At 42.7% G+C, this 23972-nt stretch overlaps 1 protein-coding gene across 2 annotated transcripts in view; it reads right to left on the bottom strand.

Moving 5' to 3' along the window:
- The window catches only part of CAMK1D (calcium/calmodulin dependent protein kinase ID), a 361868-nt gene that overhangs the window by 150320 nt on the left and 187576 nt on the right, over positions 1-23972 (bottom strand). For both annotated transcript variants that reach the window (XR_010589338.1, XM_065552488.1), the window contains exon 3: positions 3074-3148. Coding sequence is in view for 1 of the 2 variants with exons in the window: in XM_065552488.1 (XP_065408560.1) it covers positions 3074-3148 (75 nt within the window). In the remaining variant the exon portion in view is untranslated. The remainder of the gene's footprint in view (positions 1-3073; positions 3149-23972) is intronic.

Here is a 23972-nt window from a genome sequence, read left to right as displayed (position 1 = left end):
GAGATATTTCTAGTGCTTTGTCCAGACTGCTTTTAAATAACCTGAGCTATGAGGCTTCCACTACTTCTTGGGTCTGAGATCTCACAGTGGAGAAGTCTTTCCTGATATTCAGATTCAATTTTCCTCCTCTTAATTTCAGCCCAAACGGTCCCTTAGCAGGTTACCAATAACAGAGAAAACAGGTGAACTCCGGTTTCACGGAAATAGTAGTGAATGTCTGAAGCCTTAAAATCACAATTTCAGAATAACGGATTTTGGATTAAATAAAAATTTGGATTCAGGACAAGACACAAATTTCAGGCAACATGCAGATTCAGATATGTGGCGTTTGGAAAATCAGGGTTTGCCTGAAATTAAATAAGTTAATAAATAATAATAATAATTGATATTTTACTAAAGAAGTTAAACAAAAGCCAGTATTCTTAGACAATTGGTCATAAAATTGATATTTTGAGAAATTCACTTGGTTTGTTGGAATTTTTAGGACTCTGATATTCCTTTGCAGCTTCTCCTGCAGTACTCTGGGCAGGGACTGTCTTCTTTGTACAGGACCTAGCACAGTGAGTCCCCAATCTTTGGTTAGATTCCAAGGTGCTATCATAATAAATAATATTAAATATATCTGGCACTGGGATGATCCAGCTGACTGAGAACTGGAACATTTATAGCATTATGTAAGTAGGAGGACATTTTGATTTCAACTCAGGGTTTCCAAATCAGGTTTTGAAAAGCAAAATGTTGAATCCCGGCCAATGGGAGTGTGGATCCGGTGCTCGGGGCAGGGACAGTGCATGGAGCCCCGTGGCCCCCCGCCTAGGAGCCAGATCTGCTGCTGGCCACTTCCGGGCGCAATGCGGTGTCGGAACAGGTAGGGACTAGCCTCCCTTAGCCAGGCAGCACTGCCAACGGGACTTTTAACGGCCCGGTTGGCGGTGCTGACCAGAGCCGCCACGACCCAGTGCCTTACATTTCACGACCCAGTACTGGGTTGCGACCCACAGTTTGAAAACCACTGGACTAGATTATAATGACCTTAAAATCTGTTCATTTATTCTAAACTGCACCCGTGGGCCTCCTTTGGGACAGAGGCCATTCCTCTTTTTATTTTCAATGTACTCTTTGCTAGAGCTGGTTGAAATTTTTTGAATGAAAAAGATGGAGGGGAGTAATCAAGAAGTGGTGGGTTGGTTTTTTTGTTTTTTTGAAAATGAAACACTTTGCAAAAAATATTGACTTTTAAATTTTTTATTTTTACATTTGATCAATTTTTTTTATCCAAAACATTATCAAAATCATTACTGAAATCTTGCATTGACCCCAAACCCAACACTTTCCATTCATGTTTTTCTTTTTGTCTTTTGTCCATCCAGCTCTAGTTTTGCCCTCTCTGATACTTCCAGCTTGTATCAGTTCAGTTAATGAGTTGGCCACACCAGGATCAAGAGATAATTCTCAATGTTGCCAACACAGTTGTCTCCGCATAAGAAGTTTACATGATTATAATGGGGCATGGAGGGACAAAAATATTATTCAGAGAGCTAATGTCAAGGTGAGCCTATATTTATACATATTTCCATTGGTGGTGGTAAGTGATTTCCATCTGACTTTCTTACCATCCGAGAGATCAATATTTGGACAGGTGTTCAGTGTACACCTCTCATCTGCTCCACTGGTATTGTTTGAGCACTGTGGTCAGACAAGGCAGACATTTCCTTTCACAGTTGGCTAATGGGTACAATCTTCTCATTTCCATATTTAAATACACATATGTGTGCTTATCATCTTTGATCCTCTATATCGCAGTACAGACTACATCATCCAGGGCTCATTCTTATGGTTGCTTTTACAATCTTTTATTTCAGAAGAATGAAAATGGGGAGAGAGAAAAACTAACCTAATTTGGTTCCCAGACAACTGAATTGTAGCAATTTTATACATATGGGGCCTGATACTGATCCCCTCGCACAATCCAGCTAGTACTTCACTCTGTGAGTAGCCCCACTGATTTGAATGAGACACTGACCGATATGGTAATTTCTTCCATAATCTTGGGAGACCTTATTAAGTTTAAATATCTTTAGGGATACACTGTGTTAAAATGAAAAGTTTATGTATTATGCCATAGGTCATATAGCCATAAGCCAGGATTGTATGTAACCTCTTTAGGGGAAGATGTGATGTGAGGCCTGGGAGTTCAAAGGTCCATATTGAAAATGTGCCGGAGAAGAATAGACTTTGGTCACAATAAGTGTGAAGTGTATTTCCTGGGGAATACCTAGGGAGAGGTTAATGCAAATTCTCCTTCCCCAGTTATGTAAAAACCCAGCGTTTTGAAGCTACAACCTGAGGAGTGGGTCATTGTCTGCTGATTGCCTGTTCATGGAGATTGGAGATCAAAGGCACAAGCTGTATAAAGTTGTGGTTTTGAAGGACTAACATCTACCAGAGCCAAAGGTTGGAGTTGGGGATGACCTCTAATCAGCTTTTTAGCATGCATGCACAGGTTCTTTTACATTTTTAATGTGTTTTGTCTGTAATACTTTCACCTTAAGAATAAATGTGCTTGCTTAGAAAGAACTATCTGGTAACTTATAACTGCAAGCAATACACTGGTCATAGCCTCTAGAGGGAAAGCAAAGTGCAAACACTGGCCTTTTAGGCAGTCTGGCTTGCTGGAGATGTCACAGTGTAAATCGGGGAGCTGTGCAGCCTTAATACCCTAGTCAGCAGGGAACAAGACAGGGGTTTCAGCCCAAGAAAGGTGACAGCTGAGGAGCCGGGAGCCTAGACTGGGTGCCCTTGGTAGACCATGAGGAGGGGAATGCAGGTGCAGTTACCCTGAAACTGTAACAGAGACTATTCACAGAATAATATTATCACACAATTTCAGCAAGAGCATCAATGTCTGGCCCATAGTGTTTTAAGCATCACTTCACCCATCTTCAGGGTCTTCCTCAGACTACAGCAAAATGAGTACATACTTCTAATCTGTTCTCACCTTCTTGGTTAAAGAAACAAACAAACAAAAACGCTGACAATTTTGACAAGATGGTTAATTAATGGCATTACTTACAGTTGCATGACCAGGTACAAGTGGTTTGGACTCTCATATATGTCTTCCAGTGCAACTATATTTTCATGTTTTATTCTGAAAAGCAATAACAACAACACCAAAAGGTGAGCGCAAGGTCAAATGGTGAACTTTAAGCAGCTGCCCAACAGAAAGCTATTTTTAGTTAGATGTTACTTGGCGCTTGCGATTTACACAGTCAGAACTGAACCCAGTTCCGTATAAGCTGTCAGGAGTGCCTGGCAGCCCAGGAAACTGTTATTACTTAGCTAGCAGGAATGTTTCATGATGAAATATTTAAAGCATTAGACTTTTTTCTTCTCCTGTCAGATGAATAAAATGAACATCCAAGGTGGTATTTGGATGTTGAGTTCTCAGGACAGTAGCATATCAGAGTATAGGGATTTGCAAACTGTAGATTTACTGAAGCCAGTGTGCAGTTAGTAGCCAAGAGTGCAGGGATATGCATATATACAGATGCTGACCGCAGTGTTGACATCTGAGAGGCCACAGCTGTACAAAATCCTCATACTCCAAGTGGCTCCATTCCAACACAACAACCCATAGACAGCATCTTCTCAGCACTGCCTCATAACATTGTCAATCAGAACAATATACTTTATGCTTCAACGGCGCTTTCCACCCACAGATCTCGAGCACCATAATAAATTAATTATTCAAACCATGACTCCCTAGTATTGTCATGATCCTCATATAGAAACCTTCTTATAATTTAAAAAGCCAGCTGAGTAGTTGGTATCAGGGCACAGATCACTGCTGCTTGGTATCACTGGGCCCCTGCTTTGTTAAAAGTGTTAACTTTTAGAGGAGAATCACCTCAACAGACAACAATCTCATTAACTTCTTGGAGCAAATCTTCTCTGGGATTATTGCTTAAGCAATTCCAAACAATTTCTAAAGCATACATTTAATTTGTATTAACCCTAAACTTAAGACCCTAAAGAGACTAACCATTTAACTGCAAGGGCTATAATATTAATGATACAAAGTGGAGAAGATTGCCTTAAGTGTGAGAGAAATCCCTGAAAAACTGTAAGCAGAATGTGCTGATTAAAGAACATACACACACTCACACACACAGGCAGAAAGAATAGCAGAGGACACTCATCAGTGAATGGTAAACTCGGTAAACTTTTTGGGGCATAATCCACCCCAAACTTATGAGAGATGCAATTAGGTACACAAAGCCCAATACTGAGCAGCGCTAAAGCATCCGACAATCCCACTGAAGTTGATGAAAGTGCAGAGTAGTCGGCATCCTGCAGGCTCTGCCTCATCATAATGTGCACATATTGGGTTGGTCCAGCTTCCAGTGAGATCACTGGAAAGATTGCCATAGACGTCAGTGAGAGAGAGAGAGAGAGATCAGACCTACATTCAGGAATGAAAAGCCACATTCATATAAATGACAAAAAGTAATGATCTGCCTTAAAACCTCCATATTCAGGAAGTTCCGTATCAGTGGCGTATTAACCGAAATCTAACGCGCTGTAGGATATCATACAGCAATATATGTGTGGCTATAGGTCTTCTGCTCTCCGGAAGGATCTGAAAAATCCTTTGTTGCTCCAGTAAATTGTCCAGAGAAACAGCATCATAGCTCAAGCATTATAATATACATAAGAGAGCACTGAAGAAGATAAGCTTTTAAGTCTTAATTCTGGTGTGCAGGAATGGATGTCTAGTATCTTGGCTTTTCTATGGAAATTTTCCAAAATTATATAGAGCAGCTGCCTTAAAAATTTTCTCCAGTCACCTGTCCTGTCTCATCCCAAAACTCAAAAGATGATAACAGGAAAGCAGGACTCCCTGGTGCCTGATTTTCATGATGAAATGATGAAAGAGGCAGTAACTGAGCAGATCAACCAGCTGTGTGTTTTTTCCAACCCTCGCTGACTTGATGTCATTTACATTCTAAGCTGGATTTGTTTGTATTTAAATAAATACACAACATCAGCCCTCAATATGGATCGAGAGTTTGTAAAATTCCATTAGGAAGAACACAGCCAGTTTTGCCGCAGTGGCTCCATCAGATCAGCAGAATCGGCAGCTGCCTGGCCTGCAGAACATGTAGGAACCATTTATCTGGTGTGGCTCTGTGATGTGACAAGCAGGCTTTTTTTTTCAGTTTGCCTCAGGCAACTCAAGACCACAAGGGCTTGATTTTTGGAAGTACAGAGAAGCCACAATGCTACTTGAAGTCAATGGCTCAACACCTCTGAAAATCAAGCCCTAAGGCTAGTGCTATATTTTTGAGCTAAGGGAGTAGAAAGCATCTCCCAAACAGTCAACTTTTATTTTTATCCTGGCAGGGTGGAGGAGGGCTGGAAGGTCTACATTTGAAGTTAAAAACTCTTCAAAGAAAAGAGAAGTTCACAATAAATGCTCATAAGACCTGCTACGCTAGCAAGAGCGGCTAGAGAAGGCATATGTGCTTGTTACCAATTAGCTGGCTCTCTCAATGAAGGCCAAAGATGATCAAGCTCTATACCTTCCAGCAGAAATCACTATAATCAATGGGAACCACTGACTGTTCATCTGCAGTGACATTCAACTTGAGCAGAAATATAATTTAAAAACAACAGGAAAGAGAAATTGCTTCAAGTTCTGATAAAGAATGATTAAACTTTCTTCACTGGCGCACCCACCTGATTGTGGTAATGGACATGTGTAAGCAGGATAAGCGACAAGCCTGGTGTACCAGATGTGTGTGTCTCTCTCACTCAGCACAATTCCCTGGCTCAGAACATCCAGAAAATGGCTGGATACACCATGTCCTTGCATTCCATTCACTTGAATAGATGTTCTGTTAGATCAATTGCTGAGGATTGTTCAGTGGGAATTAAGGAGGTACTTGACAGTGTTGGAGCAAGAGAGAGCTTGGAATGGTTTAATTAGTTCTGCTTTTATCCTGGGCTAGTAGTGCAGCGTGAATCTCAAAAAATTCAGAGGATTCATTCTGATAAGCCCTAAAATGTCTGGATGCATATCCATGTGTGATTTATCTTATCTTAGGTGCTTACCTGGTCCCCATAACTGCAGTATCTGAGCACCACACAGTCTGATGTATGTATCCTCACAACACCTCTGTGAGGTAGGGCATTGCTATTATTCCCATTTGACAGATGAGGAACTGTGGCACAAAAAGACTGACTTGTCCCAGGTCACACAGGAAGTTTATGGCAGAGCAGAGACATAAACCCATGTTAACCACTGGCCATCCTTCCTCTCTTGAACTTTCCTGTTCCCTCTCCTCTCTTGCATAGTCATCTCCTTCCCTCCTTCTCACTCTAATTTAAGGTTTCGCGTACCAGTAATACATTTTAACATTTTTAGAAGGTCTCTTTCTATAAGTCTATAATATATAACTAAATTATTGTTGTATGTAAAGTAAATAAGGTTTTTAAGTATCAGAGGGGTAGTCGTGTTAGACTGGATCTGTACAAAAGCAACAAAGAGTCCTGTGGCACCTTATAGATTAACAGACGTATTGGGTATTCACCCATGAAAGCTTATGCTCCAATACATCTGTTAGTCTATAAGGTGCCACAGGACTCTTTGTTGCTTTTTAAGGTTTTTAAAATGTTTAAGAAGCTTCATTTAAAATTAAATTAAAATGCAGAGCCCCCCAGACCGGTGTCCAGGACCCAGGCAGTGTGAGTGCCACTGAAAATCAGCTTGCATGCTGCTTTTGGCACGCGTGCCATAGGTTGCCTACCCCTGTCCTAGAGTATGCTACCCGACCCTCGACTTCATGGGAGAGTCCTGATTGCCACACATCCGTTCCACTTCCTGCTAACTGGAAGAGATAAAAAATGGACCCTGTATTTATTCTGAGCTAGACAACGTATTGATGTTCCAGCACTACTTAGTGACACAACATTATGACAGGACCATGGCAGTGACAGCACAGTGTGTAGATACCATAGAGCTGACAGTTTAGATTAGAAAGATAATGTCCACAAAGAAAAATACCTTGGTTAAAAAACCGTTATGGTTGCTTTAAAGAAACCTCAGCCTACACAAATCATTACAAAATGTGTCCAGTTAAGGCATCCTCCAGTAACAGACCTCGGCCCTCCCACACATCACATTCACCATTTTCACAGACAGGTACTGTCCCTCTATAGACAAACCCTGTGCACCTCCATCATGCAGGCAAAACACACACCATGTTGTCCTCCATGATTAGTGTCCCTGTCTGTGAAATGGATTGAATACTGCCTACTTCACAAGGTTCATGAAAATGGTTCACACAACATTTGTAAGGTGCTGAAATAGAATGAGGATGTCAATAAATAAATCAAAGGAAAAGGCCTCTAGTCTCACTCCATCATTCTGCATCTCAAATACCAGGCACTAAAGGGCTTTTCCAGCTAGTGGAGAAAGGCATAACAAGAACCAATGGCTGGAAGCTACAGACAGACTAATTCACATTTTTACAGTGAGAGTGATTAACCATTGGAACAAACTACCAAGGACAGTGGTGGATTCTCCAGCTCTTGATGACTTCCAATCAAGACTGGCTGCCTTTCAGGAAGATATGGTTCAGTCAAACAGAAGTTACTGGGCTCAATGCAGGGGTAATGGGTGAAATTCTATATAGTCTGTGATATGCAGGAGGTCAGACTAGACAATCTAATGGTCCATTCTAGCCTTTAAAAAAAGCTATGACTCTACTTACATCCCTTTTCCAAAAACAAAGGCTAGGAAAATAAAGGAAGGCAGTTACTGTATCTGCATCAGCACTAAGAGAGGGGAACAGTGCACTTGAGCAGCATCTAACACCTCAGCTGAAGCATCAAACAACCAACCTGAGTTTATACCAGCAAATTGATATGAGCAACCAAAATGCCACCGACTACTATTCTAAAAGTAGCAGTGTACAGACAAGAGCTCCCAGGAGCTGCTTGGATTTGTTTTAAAACTTATCTATTACAATGCACTAGGTACAGGGTGGGTTTCCTTTGCTCAGTATTTATTTGTTTGTCCTGTCCTGTTGTAAAACAACTGAGAGCAGCTTTGATAAGTGGAGCAATAGCAGGTTGTCTTCTTTCATAGATGTTCACTAAGAACCACTGTGTCCACTACTAGGGAAATCTACGTCACAGCTTCCTAAAGCAAAACTGAAATTTCGGAAAGGACGGATTCTGCTCCTAGGATGAGACCTATCCCACTAACTTCGATGGGAGCAGGATCTGTCTTTGAATGGGAACTGATATTTCTCTGCTTCATGCAGCAGCAGATGGTGGTGACTAGCACATGGCACTGAGTGTCCAGAGACTCAAATTTATCCATAGTACATTGGGCACACACAAGGCAACTTGCATTACATAACACCACCTTAAATGCTGAAGCGGTGACTCAGGGGGTGCATAGGAATCTGAGCTGGCCTTTGCACTAAGGGGTGAAATTCACTCCCATATTTATAAAACAACTGCAAGGTCCTTGGATGGATACTGCTGTAGAAGTGCAAAGGATTACAATGTGGAAGTGGAGATATAATGAGAGAAAGTATATCCATGAATAACTAAGAGGTTTCTACACCTCCGCCAGCTCCTGCTTGTCCCAGACCATTGCTTGTATATTACTAGAGATCACTAATTATGGAGGCAGCATTCTCTGTTGATTAGAGCCGGGGACCCAGGTTCTATTGCTGCTGTGACTGCTGACGTGCTGTGTGACCACAGGAAGGTCACAAAACTGCTAGTCTAGTGTGTAACTGATGATAATTAGCCATCTGATAAAGCACCTTAAGAACCTGGATGAAAGCCGTATGCAAGTGTAAACTATTAGGATTTCATTTATAATTATATTGATCACATTTGGCATATTTCTACATGGGGGTGTAGGATCACAGGTGGTTGTTGAGAAGGACATTGAATAAAAACCATGGGAAAACAAGAAAGGTGTTTATGAAACACAGGTTTCCAAAACAACAACTGGTTGCTGATCAGACTCTGTCAAATATGTGGGGCATAAAATTAAATAATGCAAACATGTGACCAGGATGCAGGGTAAATACTTTGCTGGAGAGAAGAAAAATCTCCTGTCTCACTCATCCTGACATTCCCCATCCTCCTCCCCACTCAGTCCCCTGAAGCTTGAAGGCCCAACTAGACCACCCTCTGGGATTGTATACTCCAGTCGGGATCTTATTCTCTTCTTGCTGAATTTTAGTCATCATCCCAACAGGGATGCATCTTATATACTTATGGTTGGGTCTAAAATATTCTATTGATTGACAGAACAATCCATAGCAACTTAAAGCAGCCAGGAAAGATCGCTCAGAGCACTAAGTACTAAGACAGCAGCAATTGCACACAAAGGAACTGCTTGAAACCATGTTTACAGAGAACAGTGTGTGTGTTTTCTAAGCTGATATACAAAAGGCCACAGTGGAAAGTTTGGAAGCCTAGGCTTTTAAAAATCACTGTGCAAGCCTGGGTTAGTAACCAAAGCTTGTCACCCTCTGAGGGCTCTTCAGCAGCCTGTATCAAATGAAACTGCTGGTTCAGTCAAACTTGCATCCCAATGTCAGCACCACTGCTCCCAATGGGCAACCTTGCAGGCAATCTCAGGACTTGTCTACACAGGAAGTTAGTGCGCAGCAAAATGAAGTGTGAATTTTTAGCACACTGGCTACTCTGTACTAACTCCCTCTGTGGACACTCTTACTAAAAGTGCCTTTGTGCACTTTAGCTTAACACACTTTAAACTGTACTAAGCTAAATTGCCCGAGGGCATTGTTTGTGCACAGAGCATCCACCCAGGGAGTTAGGTCCAGTCTATACTACACGGTTAGGTTGACATAAGTTGCCTTGCGTCAACCTACCTGTGGAAGTGTCTTCACTTAAATTCGGCTCCCATAAGTGCCTCTCTACGCTGATTTATTAACACCACCTCCCTGAGCAGCATAGTGTCATGGTCGATAGAATTAGGTCAACGCAGTGACAATGTAGACACTGCATTGCTGATATTGACTGTTACTGGCTTTCAGGAGCCACCCACAATGCCCCACACTGGTGAGGACGCACACTACCGACACAAGGAGCCAAGTGTGCACACACACACACAAGCAATTTAGTAACTGTGGAGGCTGTATGCCGACATAAGTTAGGTCAACATAATTTTGTAGTGTAGAAATGGCCTTAGTGTGGAGTGGCTAATGGGTTGTAAATTCACACCCTTGCTTGCTGCACATTAACTTTCTGTCTGGATGACCCCTCAAAAGAGGCTGAGGACTGAATGGGCTACTGAAACTGGACTGCTATCTTGCCTCCAAAGTGCTGTTCCTCCAGGGAAGAGTGGAAGCACATGGGGTGAAACAGAGTGTGGCAGGTTTTGTCGATAGTGGATTTTGGTCTCTAGTGTTTTCAGTCCAGCACCTTTCATCAGCAATAAAGCAGATGCACACACATGCACACACACACAAAATAGAGATAAAGCAAGGAAATAAACTTAAAGAAGCCCCTGCAGTAAATTGGCCTCAGCTATACATGGAGGAGAGATGTGGACAAAAGCAGGCAGATGCTGAGTGTTTCTATGACACAGATGACTCTGCATAATGGTAGTTCACAAAGCTAAAACATCTGCTTTTTTTTGTTGCTGTCACTGTAAGATCACGGGTTTTAAGACAGCCATGTTCTTATGTTTCTTGTTATTGAGCCATAGAAACCTGAAAGAGGTTTTCCAGACTTAATAAATACTCCCTTGAACCAAATAGGAAACAGCAGAAAGGAAATGCATTGTGTGCTCGAAGGGGGGAGGAGAAGAAAGATATCCTGCAATGAGCGCTACAACTTATCTACTATGCCCTTCCTCAGAGGTCACTGCAGAGAAGAGTGTTGTGAAACAGCCCCCTGCAGTACAGCGTGCTGCAAGGGACTCCCAGCAGGCATTCAAATGTAGCTGGGACAGCCGACTCTCAGGACGAAACCAGACGGCCTCCACAGCTCTGTTCCTGTTAACCCTGGAAGAAGATGATTTTAACATCGATATTACTAGTCGATTTAGTTACCTCAGGGTTGGAATTACTTTAACATTGGCTGTTAACATTTTGTATGCAAAGAAATGGACCGATGTATGTGTTCACTAATTTCTAATTTGTTCTGAAATGGTTTCCCTGCCTTGCTCTAGAGCTATGAATGGTCCCTTAGAATACGTGCTAACTATTATGCTAAACTATCTGTTCAATCTTGTATTTAGCTGTGACGCTCTTAGTACCTTTCCCGGACCTGAAGAAGAGCTCTATGTAGCTCGAAAGCTTCTCTCTCTCACCAACAGAAGTTGGTCCAATAAAAGATATTACCTCACCCATCTTGTGGCTTTCAGTTATTTCTGTATCCACCTATGGCAATGCGTATTCTGTATTTAACACACCTTTGATTCAAATAACTTCCCAGGAATTGCTCTTGCTATAGAGTAATTCCCTACTATGACCTATTTTGAGCAGCTACCTCATTTGTCACACAGCTTGTTACTGGCATCACTCCATTTCCTTGTCTTTAGAATCTTATTCATCCTCTCTAAGATCTCCCCTTAGTCTCCCTTATTCTAAGCTCCACAGGGTAAATCCAGGAAGGACTTTCAGGTCCTTGAAGCCTTGAATTATTTTAACTGCCTTCCTCTGCATACAATCTTTTCCCTCTCAAATGTTGGCCTTAAACCCTGGTAACTGGCGAGGCATAAAATATTCAAATGAGATTTCACTAGTGGAGTACACTACACACAACTTCCACATGTTTAGAATTCCATGGTTGGAAAACCTAAGCTTGCATACGTGACCACTGCCAAACCCATAGTTCCTGAAATGTGTCCTCTCATATATTATACTCACTGTGACTATAATCCATGTGTTTATTTTTTAGTTTCCAGCCTTGTTACACTGCATTTTGCAATGCTGAATTCTGTAAGCCTCCTATGCACGCAAAAGCTAAACTCTTCCAAGTCACTCTGAATTCAGTAGCATCTTTACTCTGTTGACTGGTCCAGCTACTATTTCAGATGTATTATGTGTTAAAGAAGGGCTTGAACTATACCCCTGCATCCAAACATATCCTCAACTTTTGTGTAGGTCACATCTGGCTGTGAACTCTGTGGCTGTCCCAACTCTCACTAATGGGACAAATCAAATCCCTGGACATAAACACCTATGAATTTTGGGTTATCCAACTCTAGATATGAAGTGTGTGATACAAGCCTGTCACTAATATATATATACACCCAGGGCAAATTTAACGCATAGGCAAACTATGCAGGTGCCTCAGGCCCAAATGAGTGGGGGGCCCCCAAATCATTCTCCTTCTCCACTTCCCCCACCTTCTCCTCCTTTCCACACCAAGGGGGCACCAACCACCCACAGCACCACCCTCTGCCCCAGCACGGCAACCCTAATCAATGGAGGTGCCAGGGAGCCACACCCGAGTGGCGCTGTGCGGTCACAACCCCTGGAGGAGGGAGCAAGGCCCAGCCCCACAGGATAAGAATGCTGCTGCTGTACAGTGAGTGTAGGGTGGGTTCACTCTCCAACTCTCGTTCCCACCCCCACTGCCCCTCCACACTATGGATTAATCCAGCCCTCTATATACCCTTCCCAACAGCATTGCTTTCCAAATCAAATAGACATAATGACCTAGAATAAAAGAAAGTATACCCCTGTATGACTGAGCCGCTTCTATACCTCTGCCAGCTCTTGCTGTCACAGAGACTGAGACCCAGAATGAGAATCACTTGTATATTACTCCAGATCATTAATTACGAAGGCAGGACTCTCTCTTGGTTACAGCAGGGGACCTGGGTTCTATTGCTGGTTTGGCCACTGACCTGATGTGTCATAATTACAGGAAAGTCACGTAACTGGAGCTAATACTAAGCCACCTGGTAAAGTATTTAGAGAACCCTGGATGAAAGGCAGATACAAGTGTAAGTCTTAAAAGGGGCTCTGAGGGCTAACTCGGGGGCTTCCGGCTGACTGGGTGTCTAAGGTGAGTGGTTGTGATACAGAGCTGGTCACTAGATTAAATCCAGCTCAGGCCAATAGTAACCAAAAGCTAACGTCATGTGAAGGCTGATCAGTGGTTGTTGAGAAATGAGTCAGAGGTTGTCTGTCCCTTTCCAAGTGTCAGTGTTACAAAAATCACTGCCACTCCTGAACTAACTGCAGCCTCAAAAAGCAGCACTTTGGATTGAACAGGCGTCAAGGTGGTACTTTTCTTCTACACCCAGAGCATGATTCAAAGCCCATTTAAATCAATAGAAATATTTGTTTTGTTGTCAGTGAGATTTGGATAGAGCCCCTAGAAAATAGGGCTGGGGTTCATTGGAAGGGGAATGTCTGACCACAGACAGAACAGCTATCCTGGTATGCCATACCACAAGATGAGAAAGCATTCCTGGTTTACACTGAATGAAGATTTCATTGATAACTGGTACAGCATTCTTTTCCTAACCTCAGTGGATCTGACATGACTGTGATGTGTGCAGGGATATCCTGTTACATCTAAAACCATTTTGCAGGCAGTAAATTTACGTAAAGAGATATTAGTCATCCCTGAAATATTCATTTCACACAGACACAGGGATTTTTCTAGCTGTCTCCTTGTATCTCTGGCATTAGTTTGAATATACACAAATGTAGAGTGAGTGCCACACACCGTGATCAGAGGAGTTACACAAAAATGTCGAGAGCTGCTAGTCTAAACTGTACTAGGACTCAGGAGTTTTTAAAACTGTTTGATTGCTTCATGTAGAAGATAAGTAATCCTTAGGTCTTTTATGTAGCTCATTTCACACATAGCCCTCAAAGCACTTTACAAAAGTGCAGAAGTCCCAGGAGCTCCCTTCTACGGGTGGGGAAACTGAGGCACAGCCAGGGAAAGTGACTTTGCCAAAGTTCACACAGCAGAACAGAGCTAGGAACATAACCCAGCTTTCCTGACTCCTGTGCTGGAGTCTTATTAACTGGACCTCCCTGCAAATTCTCTACATAGTTTAGGTAAAGTACCTATCAGTTTGGTATCTATGCATTCTTGTCTTTACCTTCATGGCTCTTCACAATTCTGCCCTTGCCTACTTCCCCCACAATCCTTCTACTAATCATGCCAGACCCAGCTGCCTGCTTCTCCAGGTCCTACAAGCTCCTTCAAGCGTCCTTCCATGCAATCCCCTGTGAAAAGCCCAGGGTCTTCAAATCAGGACCACAGCGACACATGTGCAAACCCTCTGAAGGAAATAAGGCTTGCACAGGTGTCACTGACTGGGGTATAGTGGATAATTCTGCTATGGGTTGAGTTAAACCTGGTTATTGTAGCCAAAGCCTTACAAAAAGAAGCCATTGTAATCAGGTGGCTGAAACAATAGCAGTGCCAACCAAAAACCATGGAAAAGCTGAGTAGAAGCTAAATTCTGTAGCTCAAGGAGTTTCAAATGTAGGGGCTGGAGCTTTAATTGATGGAACTGGGGGGTTTTGGGTGGGGAGGAGGTGAGAGGGAGACAGGCATGCAGTTTTTCCTGAACCCTTCTCAGAGTAGGACCATGCGTTAAAACGGGACAATCTGCTGTGTGTCATGTAGGATACCTGTTAGGCAAGGATCTGCTTTGCCCGTGTTAAGGGAAACAGGAGAGGATTAGGGCAAGAACTTGGCATTCAGACCCCACAGCCAAAGGAGGAGGCCTGGATGCAGCCGTGAGTCAGAGGCAGAACATCAGGCAACAACACAGTACTCAGCCAAAGTGGTGCCAGCCAGCTGCCTGTTGGGCTGGGCTGCCTCCATTGGCAGGAAGATCAAGGACTTAGGAGTGGGAGGAAAATAAGAGTCCACCCTAGGGGCTGGGAAGGAGAATCACTCAACACAAAATATGTGGCACAGCCTCAATTATCACAGGTCTGTCCCATCAGCCCCCAACCTGCAGAGCAACTAAAGCCTGTTTTGTTTACCTGAGACCTTGCCACATTGGTTGCTGGATTTCCCCATTGGGCTGGTTCCTGCAAGAGGAGCTGCAAATGTTCACAGGAGGCAGCAGGATTGTGCAGGGCGAGTTAGTAATTGCACTGGGTTTTGATTTCATATATGAATGCCAACAAAACCAGTGCCTCTGAGCCTCAGTTACACCCTGCCCCCAGTTTCGGACTAGCCAACTATGGGCTGACAGGGGGGGTTTAAGCCTCATAGCCTTAGGCTTGAAAATAAGAATTCCACTGGGTCCCCAGGTATCCTAAAGGTGGCATCTCAGCCCTCCTTGGCCTACCACGTTGTGCAACAGAGACTCCCTTGATTTTCTGCAGTCTACCTCAAACGCCTCCACGCACAACAACCCTCTGCATGACAGACCAGAGGGGGCAGCCACATGCCACAAACTCTGCTCCGCAAAGAGCTTGGGGAGCCGTATGTTCTGGGGAAGGCAGAGTGTGAAATTAAAAGGCAATGTAGCTACCTGTATTTCATAATCACTATCATCAGGACCTTTCCTCGGTCACCCATGTAAAGTGCTTTTGCCATGAGTCATGTATATAGTGTACTGTAACAAAGTACGTAGGGACACTTTCCAATAGGGAAATAATGGGGGGTGGCTCTCGGGCAAATGCCTATTCTGATATTGTGCCAATTTTAAAACTAGTTATTTATTAGACATGACTGTACTCACCCCCATGGTTCCTCTAAACTCAGTGCAGACAGCACCACTATCCAAACCTATGGGCTGATCTATGAAGCCAGCATAACTCCTATCAGTTTCAGCTAAATTACTGACTTACACCAGGGATTGTGAGAAGAGACTCAGGACCTGGGTCTTATGCTACTGAACATCAAGTGTAAAGGCTAGAGATGGGCAGATTTGTTTTGCTTAACTTAGAACTCACACTAACATTGTGGGTTCAGACACACGCTCTAACCCATTTGCTATTGGATTCGCTATGTTCTTAGGAGAGATGGGGAGGGACAAAGAAGAGAGTCGAAGAGAAGAAACACTCAATGAAAAAAATTAAACACACTGAGCAGAATCAATTCATGGAGTAATTCAATGGGGCCAAATCTGGTAGCCTTACTCGGGCAAAACTCCCAGGAGTCTTACTTGGCCAGATTCCAGTTTCCGTTACACCGCCATAGAGACTAGAATAACTCCATCAAGTGAAAGCAAAACTTGACACAGTGAATGGTAATGACTGCTGCTTGACCGTGATAATATTATTAGCATAAATTCTCCTTAATAATGGGGTATTTGGCTGGTGCTGAGGAGTTAAGTGGTATTTAACCAGGTGATTAATAGGTCTAAAAGGTTATACTCTAGAGCAGGGGTTCTCAAACTGGGGGTCATGACCATTCAGGGGGTCACAAGGTTATTACATGAGGGTCGCGAACTGTCAGCCTCAACCCCAAACCCCGCTTCACCTCCAGCATTTATGATAGTGTTAAATATAAAAAATGTGTTTCTAATTTATAAGGGGTGTCGCATTCATAGGTTTGCTGTGTGAAAGGGATCACCAATACAAAAGTTTGAGAACCACTGCTCTAGAGGTTTAACACAGAAGTTGACAAATAAAGATTTTTTTAAAAGAAAAATATGAAGTGCTGTAGGTCACATGTTTGTTTGTACTTTTATATGTTTGTACTTTTAGCAGAAAAAAATCTGGAACCACAAACCCTCAAAATTTATTTGGAGCGGCAGGGGAAGAGCAGGTGGCTGTGCTATATTGCTCCAAACTCAGAGCTAAACATCCCTAAAATGGTGGGAATTTGAAATCCAGATATGCATTTATCAGAATCTTTAATCAGTCTTTTAAGACTTTTTTTAAAAATAGCCTCTTCTTTCAATTGGTCACGCTAGCCACTTAACTGGGACAATAACCTTTCCAATTTAGAGGACTGTACCATTCAGTTACCCTTACCATGTCAGGAAACTGGGAGTGAAGTTTTCAAAACCATCTAGTGAAAACAGGACTTTGACTCTTAAGTTCCGTTGACTTTCAATGAGATTTAGGCTTACAAGGCTAGATCCACAAAGGGATTTAGGCACCTAATTGCCACTTTAGGAGCTTAAGTCCAAATATTTAGATCCTTGAACCCACATCATCCATCTCTCCTGTTGAAACTGTTCCACTTTGTATAAATAATTAAATAGACACTAGAGTAGGGACTCAAATTTGGCTCACCTACAGGCCAGCTAGGTGTCCTAACCACCACGCTATACAGCCATTCTCACACTTTCTCGCTCAATGAGTATTTAATTATTGACAGATAGTGGCATGGCTTCAACAGAAGAGACTGCGAGAGAGAGGCCACCCCAGCATGTCTCAGAACCCACTGGCTATCTGAAAGATGGGAGATATGAGTTCAATTCCCTGTTCCAAATCCGGCAGGATGGAGGACTTGAACCGAGGTCTCCTACATCCCGGTTGAGCGTGTTAACCACTGAGCTAAAGGTTATGAAGGAGTACAGCTACTACCACTTCTGTTTTTTGGGAGAAAAAGCACAGGTGCCTAACTCTACAGTTCATGGTTGTGGATCCTAAGTGGAGATAGGGACCTCCCTCTGACTAGTGTGACCATATTTCCCAAAGTAAAAACGGGACACCGCACGGAGCTGGCCTGAGCCATCTGGCATCGCTGCTTGCCTGAGCCCCCCATGCAGAGCTGGCCCAAGCCACCTGGCGTCTCCATTCACCTGAGCCCCGTGCTGCCCCAGGTTGGCGCTAACCACCTGAGCCCCGTGCTGCCCAGGGCTGGGGCTGACCACCCAAGCCCCACCACCCAGCACCTCCTGTCACCACTTGCCCACCTGAATGTTCTTCTGCACCCCCTCAGGAGAGCACACCCCACTTTTTTGGCAAAACTGGGCATTTGTTCCATTTGCTAAGAGCATATGGGACAAACGCCCATTTTTGCCAAAAAAGTCGAGACGTCTGGGACAGGCCTTGAAAAGGGGACTGTCCTGGCCAAAACGGGAAGTATTGTCACCCTACCTCTGACCTGGATTTTGACCCCTAAATCCCTTTGGGGTGGGGTTTAAGGCACACCCCTCTGCTTGGCCTCTTCTATTGCCTAGCTTAGCTCAATGTGCTGGTTTTAGGCCCCATTCTTAGGTGCCTAACTCTCCCCATGCATTGTCTAGGGAGCCTGGGTGCCTAAGTATGGATTCCACTGGACGGCAGGGTGCCAAATATTCTTCATTGCAATGCTGAGTTTAAGACCTTTTGTGGATCTAGCTCCTAAATGCCTCGGTCACTTTTGAAAGTGTTACTTCTCCATAGCATGGAAGGTTAACAACTGTAAGAATTCCTTTAATAATGAATGCTAACAAATCAGACAGCATTATCCACAGTAATAACAGGTCGCAAACAGATTATTGATGTTATAAACAGTAATTAATGGCATGGGACAACAAACCCTACATGCCAAATACATGTAAGTTCTTACTGTAGGTGCAGCAGGGTAGAAAACAGTATTGAAATGACACAGAGATTCTTTTTTCATCATTCTAAATTACGTGACTGCCCATTCATTAGCTGTTTTTATGGCTTCATGAATCATAGGCAGGAGCAGGAATTCTATGAAAAATAATGGCCACAAGTGTATTTCAGAGACTACAGGGGATAATGATGGGATGTTTGCCATTGTGAGTTCTGAGGTTTCATTCACCAGAATCAGAAAAATAGGAAAGATGGAAAATGAGTTGTTTCCTGGCAGTTAACAGTCTGATTTCCAACCAGTCAGAGATATACACTGCAGTGCTATAGTTTCTAATACTTATGCAGCCAAGTCACACATCCAAGTCACACACGGTGACTCATTTTTTCCAAAACGTTGTATCTAATTAATTCAAGGTGTTTAGAATGAAAGGTAGCTATTAAGTGGTGTCTGTAATAAAGGGCACTAGATGCTACATAAGGGCTGATGGACATAGGGTATTTTGATAACATAACTCTTGCCTTTGATGTGCCAAAGGCTTGGTGGTACATCATAAATGAATCTTGTGTTACTTCTTTTAATCCATTTTCTTTCCACCTTACATCCATTAATAAAAATATGCTGGATTGACAATGCAGGGAGAGAACAAGACCCAACATTCCCCCACCAAATGTACCTGAATTCTGATTTAGAAGGAAAGTATCTTTGGAGAGGAAGGTGATTGAGCAGTTCAGCCTCTGTCAAGAGTAGGTGTCTGTGGAGGTGGTGGTAGTGATTTTGTGGTATTGACCCTTGTCCACTGCATGCTGGACTGGGACAACCAATTCATATAGGCAACAGAACAGTCATCAGAGGATAGCTGTTTTCCATCACTACCACAAGTTTGCATGGTGCTATTTAAAGTGCATGTCTAACCTCACAATTACAGATAATTATTTTCGCACACCATGATTTTTGAGAATGATGCTTAAAACCTCTTGTACAGTAATTAATGTCATGATTAACACTGAGCAGTCTTTAAAGGTTTCCAGGTTCCTTTCTGAATGATCATCCAAAAGTTCTTAGGTCTTGTTATCTGCGGTCTGGAGATCTAGAGTTTGCAGAATGTCTGAACTTCATCAGAAATAATAGCAACAGCCGTTCCCACAATATTTCCAGTTTGTCTCCCTGCCAAAACGTGGCATTGCAGAAATTCATAGCAATTGGATGTATTATTGTGAATCTTTCACATAGGTCTATCAAGACCTCTTGGGATTTAATTCTGAGCTACTTAGATACGATACTATAATCTATTGTAAGGCTTGAACATCTTTTCCATTTAAGAATCGTGTCCTCCTTTTTTTCCCTTTTTAAAATTGCTTTAGCTGTCTAAGCTGTATTTCAGCTTATATATCATTGCATTATTCTATGTTTCTGTCAACTTTAATAAATAAATAATCTTTGATCAAAAAAACCTATTTCCTTCCAAATGAATTCTTTTCTTCATAAATGAGACCTATAAATGAAATTAAGACTCCAATCCTGAAAACAGTTAAGTGTTCTCAAGAAATTGTAACATGCATAGAGTTACTCGGGTGAGTAAGTATTTGCAGGCCTAAATTTGAAGTTCCTAACTTCAAAGTTTTTTAGATTATGCAAAAAAAAAAAAATTAAAGCAAACATATGGAAAAAAGTGTATTTTCCCCCACTAGCATAATTCCAAAATGTGGCTGGAAATACTGTGCTCATACTTAAGAAAAAGTTCACCTCTGGATTAAGACCAAAAAGGAAATTTGCAAAGCAAATGGAATTTGTTAAGAAGTTTCATGCAGATTTTAAATGGGGCTGGAATTATCATGGAAACAAACCCAGTCTGCAATACAGCATAAACTGCTCACAGTGTATTTGAAATGTTTAGGGAAAACACACAAACCCAAAGAGCCAGAATAGCTTCTACACTGCTATAAATCAGGAGTGTGACTCATTCAAGTCAATGGGCCAGATTCTCAACTGTCTGGCACCCGGTGTCCTCATTTACATTCCTGCAAAATGTTTGTGCATTCTGATTTGGTAACATTTTACATTCATTTTGCACTGATCCAGATGACTACACAAGGTAGGAGGCAGTGGAAAATCAGCCCCAAAAGGGGTTACACTTGTGTAAAACGGGTGTAAGTGAAAGAAGAATCAGGCCCGTGGTTTTGATAAAATACGTATTCCTAATCTGCCATGCAATTAACGTTACACCAGTCATACATGTGCTTAATATAAACACCATTCAATTTTATCAATTGTGATTAAAACTGAACTTGCTGAACTGTGATTTACAGATTCCATACCCAGATATGGGAGGGTGGGGGCAGAAGAGGACCTGTTGGTTCTGAGATGTCATTTATCCTTTTGACATGTATAAATACACTTCTGAGCAGATAATGAGACTCTTCAGATCTGACAGCGTTTAATCTCTCAACACAAGCAGTAAAAACACCTTTAAGTAGGTAAATCCTGCATTAGTCTAATTATTACTCATTCATTTTCTTTTGTTTGCCTTTTTGTTTTTGTTTTCACTTCTTATTTTCACCTCTGACTTTGGATTTCTCCTCCCCAGCAAGTTAACCAACCTTTCGTTAAAAGTCCCATCTGTTTTAAGGCAGAAAGTTCTCTCTGTCCCCTGACAGAATCTCCATAATGCATGCTGGTAATCTCTAAAGCTGTTATTTGTTCCAGTTTTGCTATGTAATTATAGTGTGTCAGGTATTACGTGGAAAGATTTGTGCTTCCATTTGTGCAGTGTGTGAGCATTTGCTCAGGAGAACAAAAGGGGCCTGTGCGGTGCTCCTTGAAAAATTCCAACTAAATGGAATACACATCAAATGTGCCAACTAAATGAAACACACATAAAATCTGTTCTTCACCCCCTACGCTAGCTCCCTGTAGAATTTCAAATCAAGTTCAAGGTTTGGGTCCTTCAAGGCACCCCAGGGCCTGGCCTAGGGTATCAAAGGGTATTTCTACAAAGCAAAAAAACCACCAACCCCACAGCACCAAGTCTCAGAGCCCAGGGCAATTGACTCAGGCTCATGCTATGGGGCTAAAAATAGCCATGTAGACATTCAGGCATAGGCTGGAGCCTGGGCTCTGAGACCCTTCCACCTCGTTGATTCCTAGAGCCCAGGCTCCAGCCCAAACCCAGATGTCTACGTTGCAATTAAACAGCCCGTTAGCCCGAGCCCTGCAACCCTGAATCAGCTGGCACGGGCCAGCCATGGGTTTTTAATTGCAGGGTAGACATACCCAAATAAAGCATCCTACCCTGCACTGAGTTTTTATACCCTGAAAAGGGAGGGGAGATAGCATCCATGTGAAGGTCACTAGAGACTTTGTTATTGCTAATCAAGTTTACTACAGTGAGGGGCAGCAGTATTAAACACTAAGACAAACAAATAATATACACCAGCTTCAGACAACTAATCCTCACAACACCCTTTGAAGGTGGCATTTATTGTCCCCCATTTTATCAATGGAGAAACTGAAGTAGGAGGTTATGTGCTATGCTCAAAGCCAAGAAGGGAGGGAGTATCAGAGCTGGGGTTATGTACCTGATCCAATGCCCATTGAAGTCGGTAGTTCATTTGCTTCAATGGACTTTAGATCACGCCCTAGAACTCACTGAGACGTTCCTGCCTTCCAGTTCTCAGTACGGTCATTAGTCTACAGCTGACTCTAGGGAGCTGACCTATGGGCCTGTTTTGGGCAAATTAAATGGCTGGGGTTTCTGCAGGCACTTAGCCCCCACAACTCCAGTTGACCATGAGGTGAGCTGGGGGTGCTTAGCACCTAAGAAAATCAGGCCCAAGTTTTTATTTTCCAAGGTGATGGAAAGCCTCCAGCATGGCCTAATACAGGGGTCGGCAACCTTTCAGAAGTGGTGTGCTGAGTCTTCATTTATTCACTCTAATGTAAGGTTTCGGATGCCAGTCATACATTTTAACGTTTTTAGAAGGTCTCTTTCTATAAGTCTATAATATATAACTAAACTATTGTTGTATGTAAAGTAAATAAGGTTTTTAAAATGTTTAAGCTGCATTTAAAATTAGATTAAAATGCAGAGCCCCCCAGACCGGTGGCCAGGACCCGGGCAGCGTGAGTACCACTGAAAATCAGCTCGCGTGCCGAAGGCGGCACACATGCCATAGGTTGCCTATCCCTGGCCTAATACATTCCCTTTGTAAAGAAGGCTCCTTGGGTACATAGCGCCAAGTCAGAAAAGGTCTCTTAGCTGAAAAAGAAAAGACAAGTTACAGAGCATCCCTTTCCATAGCGCCCCAGAGTTCATGCGAGTCTGACAAAAGGGGTGGATACCTTTCTGTTTTTTGTATCTGCATTCAGGGAATGTCACAGCCACCCATAAAGCTGGGTTTACAGAACCTACCAGCAGCACAGGTAAAGAAAAATATTACCTCTCACTAGTGCTGTTTATGAGCTGCCAATGCTGATGGCAGACTTTACCCAGTGTGGAAGTTTGATAGATAAAGGGTCTGATTTTACACCAGGGTAATCAGGAATAATTCCACTGAAATCGAAGGAGTTAATTAGGCATAGAACTAATACAAGTGAGATCAGCATTACAGCCTGATGTGATCATGATCTGCAGACACACTGCTTAGGCAAAGTAAAGGGGGAATAAGGCATTTTTTCCTTATGGTGGTATTTTATTTTTGTTTCATTAAATTGATAAAAAAGTCTGTAGTGCTCTTTTTGAAGGCCAATTTCAGGGCTGTAAACTCACTCGCCTTCAGAAGAAACAAATTCATTTAATCACCCAAGGTACCCTCCCAAACACTGTTCTTGGAAGAGCTGTGTTCTATACCTCGTCCCAAGAAGTCAAAGGGAGAGAAATTAATGAGAGAGAGAAAATGGTGGGGAGAGACTGAGACAGTGAGGAGAGGCGAGAAGAGAAGAGACAGAAAACGGTGAAGGTAAAAAACGGATAGGGGAGAAAAGGTCAAATCAGCAAAGAAAAAACCACGATGTCCCTGCTGTGGATGAGGGAGCAGAGGAGGGACCCTCTCCCCAGACCAGAGTACTGTTTCGCTACAGGGAGGAGTAACGGTTTTGGGGTTCAGTCACTAGACTGGGACTCAGGAGATCTATATTCTTTTCCCAGCTCTGCCCCCAGACTCTGTGCAACTGTGGGCAAGTTAAATTTCTCCATATAATGGGGATGATATTTCCTTTCTCCCCAACTCTTTGTCTGTCTTGTCTAATTAGACTGCAAGCTCTTCAGTACATGGACTGCCTCTTATTGGGCATATGTACAGTGCCCAGCACTATGGGGCCTCTAGGCAGTATTGCAATACAAATATTAAAATGGCAGTCAATGGTAAAATCTCCTGTTGTTTCAATGGGACCAGAATTTGCCTCAGTCATTAAAAGGAGAACAAAATGTAAAGGTTTCTTTCCATAAGCACATTAATATGGTTTGTCATAGCTGCAGG

The sequence above is a fragment of the Chrysemys picta genome, chromosome 1 (genome assembly GCF_011386835.1).
Source record: "Chrysemys picta bellii isolate R12L10 chromosome 1, ASM1138683v2, whole genome shotgun sequence".
Classification (NCBI taxonomy): domain Eukaryota; kingdom Metazoa; phylum Chordata; order Testudines; family Emydidae; genus Chrysemys; species Chrysemys picta.
This window is presented reverse-complemented; position numbering and strand designations above follow the sequence as displayed.